This window comes from Drosophila ananassae, chromosome XR, assembly GCF_017639315.1.
Source record: "Drosophila ananassae strain 14024-0371.13 chromosome XR, ASM1763931v2, whole genome shotgun sequence".
NCBI lineage: Eukaryota > Metazoa > Arthropoda > Insecta > Diptera > Drosophilidae > Drosophila > Drosophila ananassae.
Window position 1 is genome coordinate 13722825 of NC_057932.1, and position 13737 is coordinate 13736561.

At 36.7% G+C, this 13737-nt stretch overlaps 2 protein-coding genes across 3 annotated transcripts in view; one reads left to right on the forward strand and one right to left on the reverse strand.

Annotated features, from left to right (window-relative positions):
* Window positions 1-10931, reverse strand: part of LOC6505288 (mannosyl-oligosaccharide alpha-1,2-mannosidase IA) — an 80167-nt gene extending 69236 nt beyond the window's left edge. The window contains exons 1-2 of one of the 2 annotated variants that reach the window (XM_001965663.4): window positions 10702-10931; window positions 8806-9596 (exon numbers count right to left, since the gene is read on the reverse strand). In XM_001965663.4, coding sequence (XP_001965699.1) covers window positions 8806-9432 — 627 coding nt within the window. In that variant the 5' untranslated portion in view covers window positions 9433-9596; window positions 10702-10931. Of the gene's footprint in view, window positions 1-8805; window positions 9597-10534 lie in introns of both variants that reach the window. The other variant, XM_032451936.2, reaches the window with a different exon arrangement.
* Window positions 10932-11309: 378 nt separating this feature from the next.
* LOC6504976 (activating signal cointegrator 1) lies at window positions 11310-13521 on the forward strand. The gene is made up of 6 exons (XM_001965662.4): window positions 11310-11480; window positions 11534-12155; window positions 12211-12677; window positions 12728-12849; window positions 12910-13104; window positions 13162-13521. Exons 1-6 carry the CDS (start codon window positions 11413-11415, stop codon window positions 13230-13232), a joined length of 1545 nt encoding a protein of 514 aa, XP_001965698.1. The 5' UTR covers window positions 11310-11412; the 3' UTR covers window positions 13233-13521.
* The last annotated feature ends 216 nt before the right edge of the window (window positions 13522-13737 follow it).

A 13737-nucleotide genomic window follows, 5' to 3' on the forward strand; every position in this document is an offset into this window, starting at 1 on the left:
GCAGTGGCAAGTGCCGCAGTTGCAGTTTCAGTTTCAGTTTCAGTTGCCGTTGCAGTCACCTGCAGCAGGTGCAGCCTTGAACACAAACACCAAACAACAAAACAGACAACAGAAAAAAAAACACGCGCGTTCCGCAGGATGCGTAAGCGGCAGCGTAAATAAACCGAGCCGAAACTACGTGGCGTATACGTGATTTCGTTGCGGATGCGTGCCGTGCCGTGCCGTGGCGTTGCGTATACGACGTGTGGCGCGGCCCAAACAACAAAAAGGAGTTGACGCTTCCAGCGCAGGCGAGACATTAAACGCGCCAGAGCCAAATGGCAACAGAAGAAGCCCAAGTTGGGAAGCAGACGCCGCCGCAGCAGCAGCAGCAGCGGCAGCAGCACCAGTAGCAGCAGCAGTGGCAGTAGCAGCACAAATTCAGAATCAGCAGCGCAGCCAGACAGTTTGGCGTAGGCACCTCTACAGGCGAGCGGCCCCCTCTGGCGCACGCCCCTGAAACACTCCTCCAATCCCGGCACAGCCGAAGGGACTCGGCTCCAGTTCGGTGCGACTCGAGTCCCGAAACGAAACAGAACCGAACCGAACCGAACCGAAATCGAAATCCAAACCGACTGCAAGTCGAGAGCTGTCGAAGGAGGAACAGTGGGGATTTCGAAGATCCATCTCAACATCGAACTCCTTATACCCTCTCTGCTTATGATATATGGTCGGTAATTCCCAAGACATTCCTAACTAAACTTTTAGTCCATTTTCATTCTATTTTCTTCTTGAAGATAATCGAAAAAGTCATAATCAAATAAGCGAAATTAGAAAAAATTTAGAATTTTATTTAAAATATAAAAAGTCTTTAATTCTATTTTAGTTTTGTTAAAAAATTTAAAACATAAATATAGAAATTAAATTAAATATGCTTCCGTAAAACATATTTACATAACATATAGTGCACATCACAAAATTTACAAAACACCTATGTATTTTTAAACAAATATAAAAAATATTTATGTGCCCATTTTATTTAATATAAATTGTTTTGCGAATTTTCGTGATGATTTTCGTGATATAAAATATAAAAAAAAAGTCTTGTATTTACAATTTCTTTACCGCAAATTTAATAAATTTTTATAAAAAAAAATCCAGCAAAACATTTAATTCTTCGCAATATAAGTCAAATACCCTCTCAATACTGAAACCTACAAATGGGTATTCCAAAAAAATATATAAAATACAAAACTTGTAAAAATTCTCAAACACCCTTTCAAAGGGTCTCTCCATCTTGGGCCCCACCACTCTTCCCTTCCATAAAAAAAACACGCTTAGCATTTTTTTGGCGCCAAAAAAATTCGCATAAGCTTCAGAAAGCTTTCCAAATCGCGAAGCTTTTCGGACAAAGTTCGGCGCTGCAGCGGAACGAAGTGGGAAGTGGAACAAAATGCCACCGAAGCCAAGCAGAAATGTGTTGATTTTAGTCGAAAGCGAAGAATGACGAAGAAAGGTTCTGCTTTCTTTTTATAAATCCGCAGTCGCTATGTTTTATTTTATTTTTGAGAGAATAATCAGTTGAGGGTTTAAATATATTTTATGGAATGGAATTTTATGTATGGAATATTATTTATCAATAAAAAGAATTAATTTCTTATTCAGTTTAGAATATTAACTAACTAGAACAATAAAATCTCATATATAATATTATAAATAGCAAAAGTAATAAGTTTTCTCACAAATTTTTTTTTTTTTTAAATAAGCTTTCTTAAACTCATTTTTTTTTATTAAAGTTAAAAAATATTTAATGAAAACTTTGTTATTTAAAAGATCTTGTTGATGAATTTTAAAAGAAAGGTATTTTTTACAAGTTTGATGTATTTAACGATTAAATTATATATAATTACAAAATAAAGTAATGCATTAAAAATACATTTTGTTAAAAACATATGTTTTTTATTCCCATGTCGGCAGCTAGTTTGGCAATATTATAAAAGAAAATTGCGGAATCTGCGACAAAATACTGTATCTATAAGAAGTGTTTGTTTCATTTGTGACCCAGTTACTGAGGAATTTTTGGGGAAAAGATTTGAAACAATTTGGAAGAGACAACAGGTAGACAGGCTATAAGAAAATATAAAAAAGAGTCCTCTGTGTGATATATTTACTGACAAGCCCCGTTCGCAGATAAAACTTTTATGCTCTCAATAAAATGCGGTACACAATAATGCAATTTTTTAACAAAAAGAAGACATTGGGTGTTGCGCTCGGAAAACATGACATGATAATGGCAAACATGCGAGTTTTATTTCGCTTCTATTTGTAGATAAACACACAAACATACATATATATATACTCTTATGTATTTTTTCCATTTCTAATTGTGAGTCACAACACAATGCCACCTACTGTGGCAAGCCCCGAAATGCCCGCTGGACATTTGCCTGCTTATTGACACATTTGCTTCTATTTTGGATCTATTCTTTATTCCTCTACTCTTTCGTGTGGCTCTTTCTCCTCGTTTTGGTCTGTTTTGTATGCACAGCACGGAGAATTGGTGAAAGCCAGGCCTGGCAGAAAAAAAATGGGAATCGGGGGAGTTTTCAAACAAAATAGAAATGTTATGGGAGGGAAGCTATATTAGAAATAGATTAAAAAATTCCTAAACTAATCAAGCTTTCAAACAAAATAATTTAAAAATAACTTGATAAAAATTCAATTATTTTTTACATAAGAATATATTCCAAGAATTTTTTCAGGGAAATTATCTATTTTTGTGTACTGGGAAGGAAGCCTTATTAAATATAGAAAAGATTAAAAAATTAATGAAATATTTGGAATAATCTAAATTTTTCAAACAAAACACAGATATGAAAATAGCTTCCAAAACAAATTAATTAAAAAATAACTTGATAAAAAGTAAATTATTTTTTACAAAGTATTATATTCCAAGAATTTGTTTTTCAGGGAAAATATTTATTTTTTTATACTGGGAGAAAAACTTTATATCCAAATAATCCAAATTTTGAAACCAAAAAAATAATTATAAAATAACTGGATAAATATTAAATTTTTTTTTTTTTAAATAATATATTCCAAGAATTTTATTATCTATTATATTTTTTTTTTGCCCAAAACTTGATACACTTTCCTGATCCAATATCATTTTCTTTGCAATGTAATCCGTTTTTCCCCACCGTTTCCATTGCACTCAATGTAAATATGTACGCAATGACTAAATTAACAAAGCGGAGACCTCGCCCAAATAGGTCAACATTGTTCTAATGCCCCTACCGAAATTGTTCCATCTTTTTTTTTTTCGTCCACACTTTGCCCCCCAAATAGCCAAGCAGCAGCAGCAACTAGTGGCATGAATAGAAATTGTCTGGTTTGCTTCGCAATCATAGTTTTTCGCTTTCAAGGACACTCGAGGCCCAAAAGCCACCAACGCACATTATCTCAATATGGTTTCAAAATAATTGAAACCGCCAAGTGATAAAAATAAATATATATTTTTTATGGGCATACATTTATCCACAAGACACACGTTTGATAAATTTAAAAGTATCGGTTGGCTACCAGATTGCAATTACAGTTGAGGGGGGAAGCGGCTTATGGCGGTTTGAAAAATAATTTTTTGAAGGGAAAACATGAATTTGTTTCAATTATTCTAGCACTTATATATTTTATGCAATTTTTACTTTAATTCAAAAATGTTTTTTAGGTAAACATTTTTAAAAAAGTTGTAAGGTTTTAAAAAATGTAGATTTTTTAGTTTTTTTTTTTTAGAAAACATTTCCTTCTTCAATGTGATCTAAAAAATAAACCAAAAGTCATCTAATAATCTCTTTATGACTATTCCAAAATAAAAATGCGATTATTTAAAAGAAATAAATGTTTAGTCATTAATCATAGTTAAAAAATCAACTTTTTACTCAAAAACTTATTTAAATTAAATGCAATATACTAGAAATTCAATAGAATAGAAAGAAAATAGAATAGTTATAATAATAGTTATAATAATAACAGAGAAATAGATTTTTCAAGAAAACTCATTGCAGAAAACTGATCTTTTTTAGGTCCTTAAAGTAGCCTACCCCCTTAAATCGTTACAAAATGCCGAGTCATTTTCGGGGCAGACAATGCATTGCAAATTCAGCGTAAAATTTAATGCTCAACTAGCCCTGAAAATGATTGAAATTATAAACCCCGATTAATGTCTTTATATATATATTGGCTCTCATATACTATATAAATGATATATTATATATTGGGCAGATCCAGATTGTTGTATGTACATGCTAACTGATGATGGGTTTTTAATGCGTGTTTAAATGGTTCGTTGAGCTCAGGCTCCCTGTCTGGGCTTTCAACCGTGCACGTCAGTGGTGTATAGTTTTCATTTGGCTTTTGTTTCCCCACAAAGCCCGTAAATATAAACGCAATTATAATGCAGAGTGACTCTGTTCTGATTTGGGATTGTCGTTTTTATTGATTCAACTGAAACACTTGAGGCTTCTGGTTAAATCGCGGCATAGAAAGGCTCATTAGTTTTTAATCTGTCACGGAAGTTTAAATGTGGTTGGAAAAGTTGATTATTTCAATTACAATGAAATGTTTACATTAAAGTTTAAAAATAGGTTGCAGAGCTTATACATTGTTTCTTATTGGCTCTGCTAGGAAATAAACAATACAATGCATAATGTGTAGGATTTTAGACTGTCTTTCACAACGGTCATAGGCATGTCTCTGAGATTATAATATATAGAGCTATAGGATTTTTCATATAGCTCCCCTATATTGTAGGTTTTTATACCCTTGCAGAGGGTATTATAATTTTGGTCAAAAGTGTGCAACGCAGTGAAGGAGACATCTCCGACCCTATAAAGTATATATATTCTTGATCAGGATCACCTCCTGAGTTGAGCATGATATGAGCATGTCCGTCTGTCCGTCTGTCCGTCTGTCTGTCTGTCTGTCTGTCTGTCTGTCTGTCTGTCTGTCTGTCTGTCGGTTTCTACGCAAACTAGTCTCTCAGTTTTTGAGCTATCGAGTTGAAACTTTGCACACACCCTTCTTTCCTTTGCAGGTAGTATATAAGTCGGAACGGCCGGGATCGGTCGACTATATCCTATAGCTGCCATATAACTGATTGATCCGAAATGCCATAACTTTGGTGTTTTTGGTTAAGTTAGAGGGTTGGGACTTTCCACACATGTTATATTTGACCAAAATATCTTATGTACTAAATTTCATAAGGATCGGCCGACTATATCCTATAGCTGTCATAGAACGGTCGAAATTGGCATAACTTTGGTGTTTTTTAAGTTAGAAAGATGGGACTTGGTACAGATTACTCTTTGGGCAAAATAATTCAATATGCCAAATTTCATAAGGATCGGCCGACTATATACGATCCGCTATATATTTAATAATATAAGATGCGTGGCGCCACCTAGCGGACTGCGACTGAACTGCAAGGGTATATCAACTTCGGCTCCGCCCGAAGTTAGCTTTCCTTTCTTGTTTTTTTAATTTTTGTCATGTCCCCTACTGTTCCTAAAAACAGCATCCTTTTGTAGCGCTACTACCAAGAACAATACAAAATTCCCTCAAATCGGGCATTTATATGCTTTAAAATTTTTGTTTTAAGAATCTGCTTCATAAATCAAGTTAGTTTAAAAAAAAAATTGCAAAAATTTGAGAAAATGTATGGAAAGCAAAGGCCATGGAATGGAATAGAAGAGTACCGGGTATCATATACTCGTGAAAACTAGATCCTTTATTATAAAGTTTTCAGTGCAATTTACAGATATTTTTATAATTTACTTAAGGTGTGAATTACAACCGCAGTTTACAATATATTATTTAATTATTTTATTATTTATTGATTCACTATAATTTGGTATTGGTATGTGGAAGAAGTTTCCCACTTTTATTTCCTAAAAAGACTTCATAGGTCAAGGTAATACACCCAAAAACATTTAAAAATTCTAAAATTAACTATTAAAAAAATCTATAAGATAACTAAGACATAAAAGTAAAAAAAACAACTTAATTTGAGTTGAAACGGTTTACTATCCCCAAGCCGATCAGCACATTGTGGCTATCTTCGATCTCGAGACCCTTTAACCTTAAAGCAAGTTTTGGCCAAAACGGTTCCACCAAATACAGAAGTCAAGAAAACCAAGAAATCGGCTGAAAAGAGAACCGAATAAGAAGAATCGGCGGAGAGGCGACAAGCCGGATTAATTTCGTTTAAGAGGAACACCCAGAGGCAAGGCCAGAACCCGAAATGTATTTTATTTTTTGTCGTTTGTTGGTGTGCTGATCGATTTGAAAGCGAAACTGGAAATGATTTGTCTCTCGATGTGCGGGGTCGATGATTTGATTACACTGCACCCAAGCCATTCGCTTTAATTGAATGATTTGATTGACTGAATAATGGAGAAGTTGAGACAATTTCCAACAATTTCCCAGCCCCCCAGTCCAGTCCAGGAAGCAAGATAAAGTTACCTTGTCACCTGGCCTGGCATTTCCCAAGAAACTTCACTGCAATTGATTCGCCTTTTGTTTCGAAGCTATAAATTAGAACAACAATAAAAAAGATCGCATGAAAAATAAATAAACATACATTCTATAGGTGTATGGTGTTTAAAAAAAAAAAAATAAAAATAAAAGCAAATGATGACGACGCGATCGTTTGATTTTTTATTCGCTCTTTTATTCGTGAGTGTTTGTTTTTGTTGCTGATCTTAGCGATTAGTCCAGCTAGATTTTATTTTCTATTCCCCGCCCCGGGGCTATGGGCTACGATGGCAACAGACCCCAACCCCATCTCATTCAGATTCTGGGTCAGTGGAATCAACCGAGACAGCGAAAATAAAAACCATAAACGAGACTTGCCAGTTCGTAATGGAATTCACGAATGCGTTAATTGCTGGGCGAAAATGGATGCTCCCAAGAATTTCGAATAGTGGAGCTAAATGCAAAGCAGTTAGGCAAGTCAGTTAGAGGGTCATGCCTCTATCACATACAATTTTAGAAAAATATTTATTAAGGGGTTTTTTTACTTAAAATATTTATAAATACCTTTAAAATTCAAGGTTCAAATTGGCTAAAAATTGGCAAATTATGACTTTTGTTAGTTCCGTTTTTAGGGCTTTTAGAAAAGGTTCAAAACTTGAAAAAAAAATTCCAAAAAATTTATTTCATTTTTTTTTTTATTTCTTCCATAGACCCAAAATTTCTTTATCGACTTTTTATTTTTTTTGACACAATTTCCTAATACAATTTAGCTGGTAAACGCCATCGAATTTTTATAACATTTTTTATGTTTTTTTATTATAGAAAATAAACCAATTATAGAGTTTCCACTAGGATTTTTCACTATTTCCCAAAAATTAAAATATTCCACAAAATTCTTCAAAGATCATACTAAAATAAATTTATTGGAATTCATTTCCAAAAATAGCTTAAAATAGTAAAATCGCAAGCATGTTACTTTTTTAATAAAAATTTAATACTATACCTACCCCCTTGACAAAAACCTTAGCCGCCCGATACACGTCATCGTTTCTTCATAAAATAAAATATAACTTTAGAAACAACTTATTCCTTCTATTAAATTGCAAAAAACAAAAAGCCCAAAAAGACACATTACATAAAAGTTTATTAAAAATATTTCATTTACTTTTAAATTGGACCAAATTGGTAAAAAAAGCATCCTAAAAAATAAACTCAATCCAAACAATTAAAGCCGTACAATACACGTCAGCGCCCAAGCTCTTTTGGGCGGCAAAATGAACTACACATGCTCTAAGCTCATTAAAAACAATTTTGACTTCTAAAGCATAAACATCCTCCATAAAAATGTGTCCATACAAAATTGTAGGCACTGGCGTGTTAAAAAAAAATAATAATAATAATGAAACCAGGGGCGCACTGGCGGAAGGGGTAGAGAGAGAGTTCAGTCTACGGAAGCGCCAAAAAGGCGGATCGCAAGTAGCGGAATGTTGATAATTGCTCACGTTGCCGGCTTACAAACAAAAAAAAAAAAAGAAAAGAAACAAAAATCTCAACGCAGGCCCACATACAAATAAATAAATTCCGAAATTAGAGCAATGGGGAACCGAAACAAAAAAAACGAAACAAGATCGCGATTTTTCGCTGAATTTGTAGAAGTGGAAGAGCGATAACCCCCCAAGAGGTGACTGTCGGCTGCCCCCACCCCGACTTTCGGAAGTTTCAACTTAATTCTTGAAACTTTTTATGAAATTGTCATGAAGTTTTTGTTTATTATTTTTTAGCAAGCACTTAATTTAGTTGCCAATTGATAAATATTTAAAATTTTTGGCATCAAAATATTATCCCAGAATATTTAATTCAGTTAATTCATTTATTTTGATATGAGTTTGAAAATAAAAACGCTGTAATACATAGTAATATATAAAATATAATATTTGTATGATTTTTCCCTGAATTTAAAAATATTTTATGTTTAGTAATATTACATTTTTTTTTTTCCTAAAAACTCTCAAAACACTCCCCAAAAAATTAATTATTATTATTTTAAACTGATTTTTATTGTTTAAATAAAAATTAGAAAAATCAAAGACTAAAGTTTTAATTATAAGCAAGGGTTTTAAGAGGCAGCTTAATTGTAGAATAATTTTATATTATTTTTACACAATTGAGATATAATAGAGAAAGATAATAAATAAATAATTAAATAAACAACTTATATAATACATGGCAATTAATTAATTAGATAAAATATTTTAGTGATAAAAATATAAAACTAAATTCGTTTTTTTGACTCACCTCTTTGACCTTTTGACGTCGCTCCTCCAGCGTGGCATCCAGAGTGTCCGGCGCCTGTTCGTTCCCGCCTCCGCCCAGGGGCAGAACCGACTGCTGGCCACTGTTGGCTTGCGGGTGGGAGGACTGGCTGCCCGCCGCTGCGCCTCCTCCATCGCCCTGGACCGGAGCCGCCAGGACGGGATTGGCGGCCTGGTGATCGCCGCCCGCCGCCTCCCGCTCCTCCTGATGGTCCGGGGCCGGAGCCTGGGCGGGTGCCGGGGCTTGTCCCTTGCCGCCGCCGACGCCACTGTCACCGCCACCTTCGCCGGCGGCCGGTGGCTCGTCAAGGATGTCGCCCAGCTCGGCACGGATCTTCTGCTCCAGCCGCTGGCGATCGCCGATGAAGTGGGGATCTTCGCTGCGGTGGGGCGCATGGGCGGCTAGGGGCGGGGCCGGGATGAATATCTCGGGCCCGGCCTTCTGGAAGTGCTTGTAGACGCGCAGCACGCGATCGCCGCCAAAGTTATCCGGCAGGAGGAAAATGCCGCCGAAGCAGAGGAAGCACAGAGTTACCAGCACGAGTCCAATCAGACATTTCTCGCGCGAGTGGAAGTTCGATTTCCGGCCAATGGGGCTGATGCGATACATGGCGGTGAGTTCCGGTTTCCGGTATGGATTATTTGATCTGCTAGCTTGGAATTTCCTTTTCTCCTGATTTTTATTATTGATTTTCGTTGCAGAAGACTGTTGTTAATTATTAATTTGTATTGCTTTGGTGGCCAGGTTCTTGTATTTTATTTTTCTTATTTCAACTGTTTAAGGAAGAAATAAATTGAATATTTACAAATTAATTTAAATTGAATAAATACATTATTTTTGTTTGTTTTTTTGATAAGAAATGTAATTTAAGATGTACTGTTTTCAGTGTTTATTTAATTTATTTAAAGGAGTTTTAAACAGCTGTTTTATTTGCAATTTTTGTTTTGTCTAGCTTTTGCCGGTCTTTGGCTCTCCTCTCTCCCGTTCACCCGTTCTCCCGCTCTCCTGCCCGCCTGCAGTTCTCTTTCGAAATGCCAGTGCACTGTTATTGTTATTGTTATTGTTGGCTATTTTTGGTCATTTTTTTTTTTTCACAGAGCACGCACATACGTAAGCACTTGAATTGTGTCTTCAGTAAAATGAAATGAAAACGAAATGCAGAAACAAAAAAAAACGGCAAAAACAAAACAAAAACAAAAAAAAAAGGTAATTCGAGGCGATGTCGCTGCGTGGCGTACACGAAGAGAATAGGAGGAAGAGCAGGAGACACACAGACACAGGGTTATACACTGCGACAAAAAATCATGATTTACTTTCAAGTTTATTTCATAACTATGAGAACAGGTTATACATTTTTTTTTATTTTATCACCAATCCGAGCTTAACATTTCAAATTCTACACTCTTTTAATGATTCACTTCATTAAATCGCCAGTAAATCACGATTTTTCGGCAGTGCATGAACTGCAAGTAACACAAAGCCAGAGACAGAGAGAGAGAAGAGAGAGGCTAAGAGAAAACGGGGGACTCGAGGAAATCGTCAACCTCACACGCAATATTTGCAAAAACAAAACAGGCTAACAACAATAACATTTATTATGGAATACCGTTAGCTGGCCCAACAACCGTACCGACACAAAAACAAAAACACTGACCAAATTAAAAAAAAAAAAAAACGTCAGAACTGTCTCTCGCTATGGACTCTCTCTTACAGCTTTTACAGCTGATGACAAGACGCTTGAAGGGCGGGAGGAGCGAAAGGGATGAATCTCAAAGGAATCTGAGGCGTCGCTTTGATTTTTTCTCTCTCTGTGTCTTTGGGCTGCTGCGTTTGCTTCCTCTTCTACTTATGATTTTGTTGTTGTTTTTGGCATTTCACCTGGCACTTTCTATTCGCACAATTGCCCGTCGCCGCCGCTGCAGCAGAAACCGTTTACTCGGCGGGCACTCATAACATTATTTACAAAACGAATTTCACGCACGCCACGCTCGATTTGTTTCTAAGATCACAGCACTTTCAGTTCAGTTCAGTTTGGTTTTTTGCTTTGCTTTGCGTTTGCTTTGCATTTGTGTTAGAGATGGCCAAGGGCAGCGAAGCCCCGTCGATAAGTTTGGCGCTATAGCTATCGATAAGTTTTCTAAAAATAGTTAATGGGGTTCCATCTCTAAGAGCTTTGACTTTCATTTCTTCGGACTTTTTCTCGTTTTAAAATTTAAATATTTATTAAAATAACTTATTCGACAAATATTTCTTTAATTAGATTCTTTTAACTATATTTGGGGTTTCTTGTCAAGAGATTAATTAAAAAAATATATATCTTAGTTTCGTATGGCGCTATGAAAACATCGAAAGACATTTTTATTTTTGATGAAATAACTATTTACTTATTAAATATTCTAAGTTTATCTATAATATATTTATTTGAAACATTCCAAGCAATTTTTTGAATTCATCGGAATATTTACCAGCACTTCCAACTATCGCGGGCAACTTTATCTGATATATTTTAGCACTTCCCAGCACTAACCTCCAGCTGTCGAAATAAAGTTTTCCTTTAAATTTCACAACAGATTCGAAGATTTGAAAAAAATGGAAAACTGGGTGCGGGACACGCTCTCAAAATGCCTGGACTGTGTGGTCACTGATCAAATGATGTCGTAGGTACTGAAAATATATTTAAATTCGCCTGTTTAACTATAATTTTTGGCAGAGCAATCTTAAACATCAAAGATGACTACGACTTCGATCAGTATTTTGGAAACCTGCTCAGCGAGGACAATGAGGAACACCGCATGTTCCTGCTTAATTGCCGGCGAATGCTCCTCAGTGGAAAGCAACCAAGAAACAATGGAAAAAGTCGCACACCCACAAAGCAGACTCCGCCGCCTCCCAACACCCAAGGTGCCAAAGGAAAGTCCGGAAAATATGTCAATCTTTATGCCAGCGATGGTCGTGTCCAAGGGGATACTATTCTACTGAAGGGCCGGCGGCACTGCAACTGCCAGGCGGCCCAGCATAAGCTTATCAACAATTGTCTCGGTTGTGGGCGCATCGTTTGCGAGCAGGAGGGCAGTGGTCCTTGCCTATTCTGCGGCGAGCCCGTTCGAACCCCGGAAGAGGAGCAGCAGCTGGCCAAGGCGGCACGCGAGAAGGGGGGTGCTAGTGGCAAACAGACTGGCAAGCAAGGGAAGAAACAAGCTAAGGAATCGACCAAAGAACCGTCGAAAGAATCGCTGGAAAAGGCTCTGGCCCAAAGGGATCGGTTGCTGGAGTATGATCGGAACAGCGAGAAGCGAACCACGGTCATTGACGATGAGCTGGACTACTTCCAGGTAATGATTTATAACTTTTCCCAAAGTATAGTTTTTAAAGAACCCTTTTTTTTAGGAAAACTCCGTTTGGCTGAGCGACGCGGAGCGTGAGAAGTTCGAGAAACTGAAAAGCGAGATGCACGACATGAAGCATGGTAGTCGGATGAAGCGCAAAATCCGCGTGGACTTTGCCGGAAGAGAAATGCCCGAAGAACTGCCCATTTCCAAGGAATACGAGCAACAGGTGATTAGCGAACTGGCGGCTGTCACCAAGGCATCTGGCAGTGCTAATAACTGGAGTTCATCCGGCCTCACAGGACACTCGGCCATGTCCCTGGCACCCAATCTGGACATGGCCAAGCCGCCGGTTTTCAAGGCCAGCAAAGAGGCTAAAAGCTGGCCAGTACCAACCGCAGCCAGCGATGGCCTGGAGAGGATTTACAATCGAGTGCAGGATAAGGAGCTGCTTGAAATGCAGGATATGCGGCAGTGCTTGTCGATGCACCAGCCTTGGGCTTCCCTGCTTGTAGCGGGAATAAAAAAGTAAGCTATATCTATTTGTACTTCCCCTTCTAATCAGTATTCTTCCACAGACACGAGGGTCGTGTTTGGTACAGTGAACACCGTGGCAGGTTGTGGATAGCTTCCACCGCCAAGGAACCACATGCCGACGACATAGCCCAAATGGAAGAGTTCTACCGAGTGCTCTACAATGGTACATGAGAGCCAGAGTAACAAAGTCTGCGATTCTCAACTCTTGTTTGCATATTTTCAGATCCCAATATAAAGTTTCCAAGTCACTATCCCACAAGCAGCCTGCTGGGCTGTGTCCAAGTGGACAGCTGCCTGCCTCAGGAGGAATACAGGGATTTGTACCCCAACGGGGAGTCGGATAGTCCATATGTTTTTGTCTGCACCAAGCCGGAGCAATTGAATTTACTTCTTCCCGTCCAAGGAGAGCACAAGATTTGTACGTTTTTATTATTCCTTTTTTAATTATTTCGAAATAAACTGTATTTTCTTCCAGATGAACTGCCTCTGAAAACCCACAACGCGGCTTGCAAAACTCTTTTGAGAGCCCGGGCTAAAAAGGGTTAGGAACATCTCACAACTCTCAAAACATTCGTCTTCATTTTAAATGATTAGCAAATTCTACAATATAGTTTTTATAAAAATTCCTTTTTTCGAAACTGAAATTTAAAACAAAACAAATTAAAAGTACCTTGAATCCAAGTTATCTTAATAGAAAAATCCATGGAAATTGTCTAAAAAAAATGCAATTGTAATGCAGTCTAAAAATAGTAATTGGAAAAATGTCAAACATTTTGAAATCTGCCAATAGTTAGTGGTTTTTTTGAAATACAATAAATAGGAAACCGAATCGTAATACGAAATTCAAGAATTAAATGTACATTTTAAACCACTTTTTATTTTAATTTAATAAATTTTTTTTGTGGAAAAGAAACTACATTATTTTAAATTTTAAATTATTATTCTTGAGAAATAAAAAATGTATAGTTTTTCATCTAATAATTTAGACAATTTAAGATATGTATAAATTACATAAAAAAAGTTAAGTGCACTATCACAAACTAATTTGTAT

Excerpts from the sequence above, each read along its gene's own strand:
- LOC6504976 (XM_001965662.4), top strand. The coding sequence starts at position 11,413 with ATGGAAAACTGGGTGCGGGACACGCTCTCAAAATGCCTGGACTGTGTG. Across the intron at positions 12,156-12,210 it reads ATGAGCTGGACTACTTCCAG|GAAAACTCCGTTTGGCTGAG; the intron begins GTAATGATTTAT and ends CCTTTTTTTTAG. Across the intron at positions 12,850-12,909 it reads CTACCGAGTGCTCTACAATG|ATCCCAATATAAAGTTTCCA; the intron begins GTACATGAGAGC and ends GCATATTTTCAG.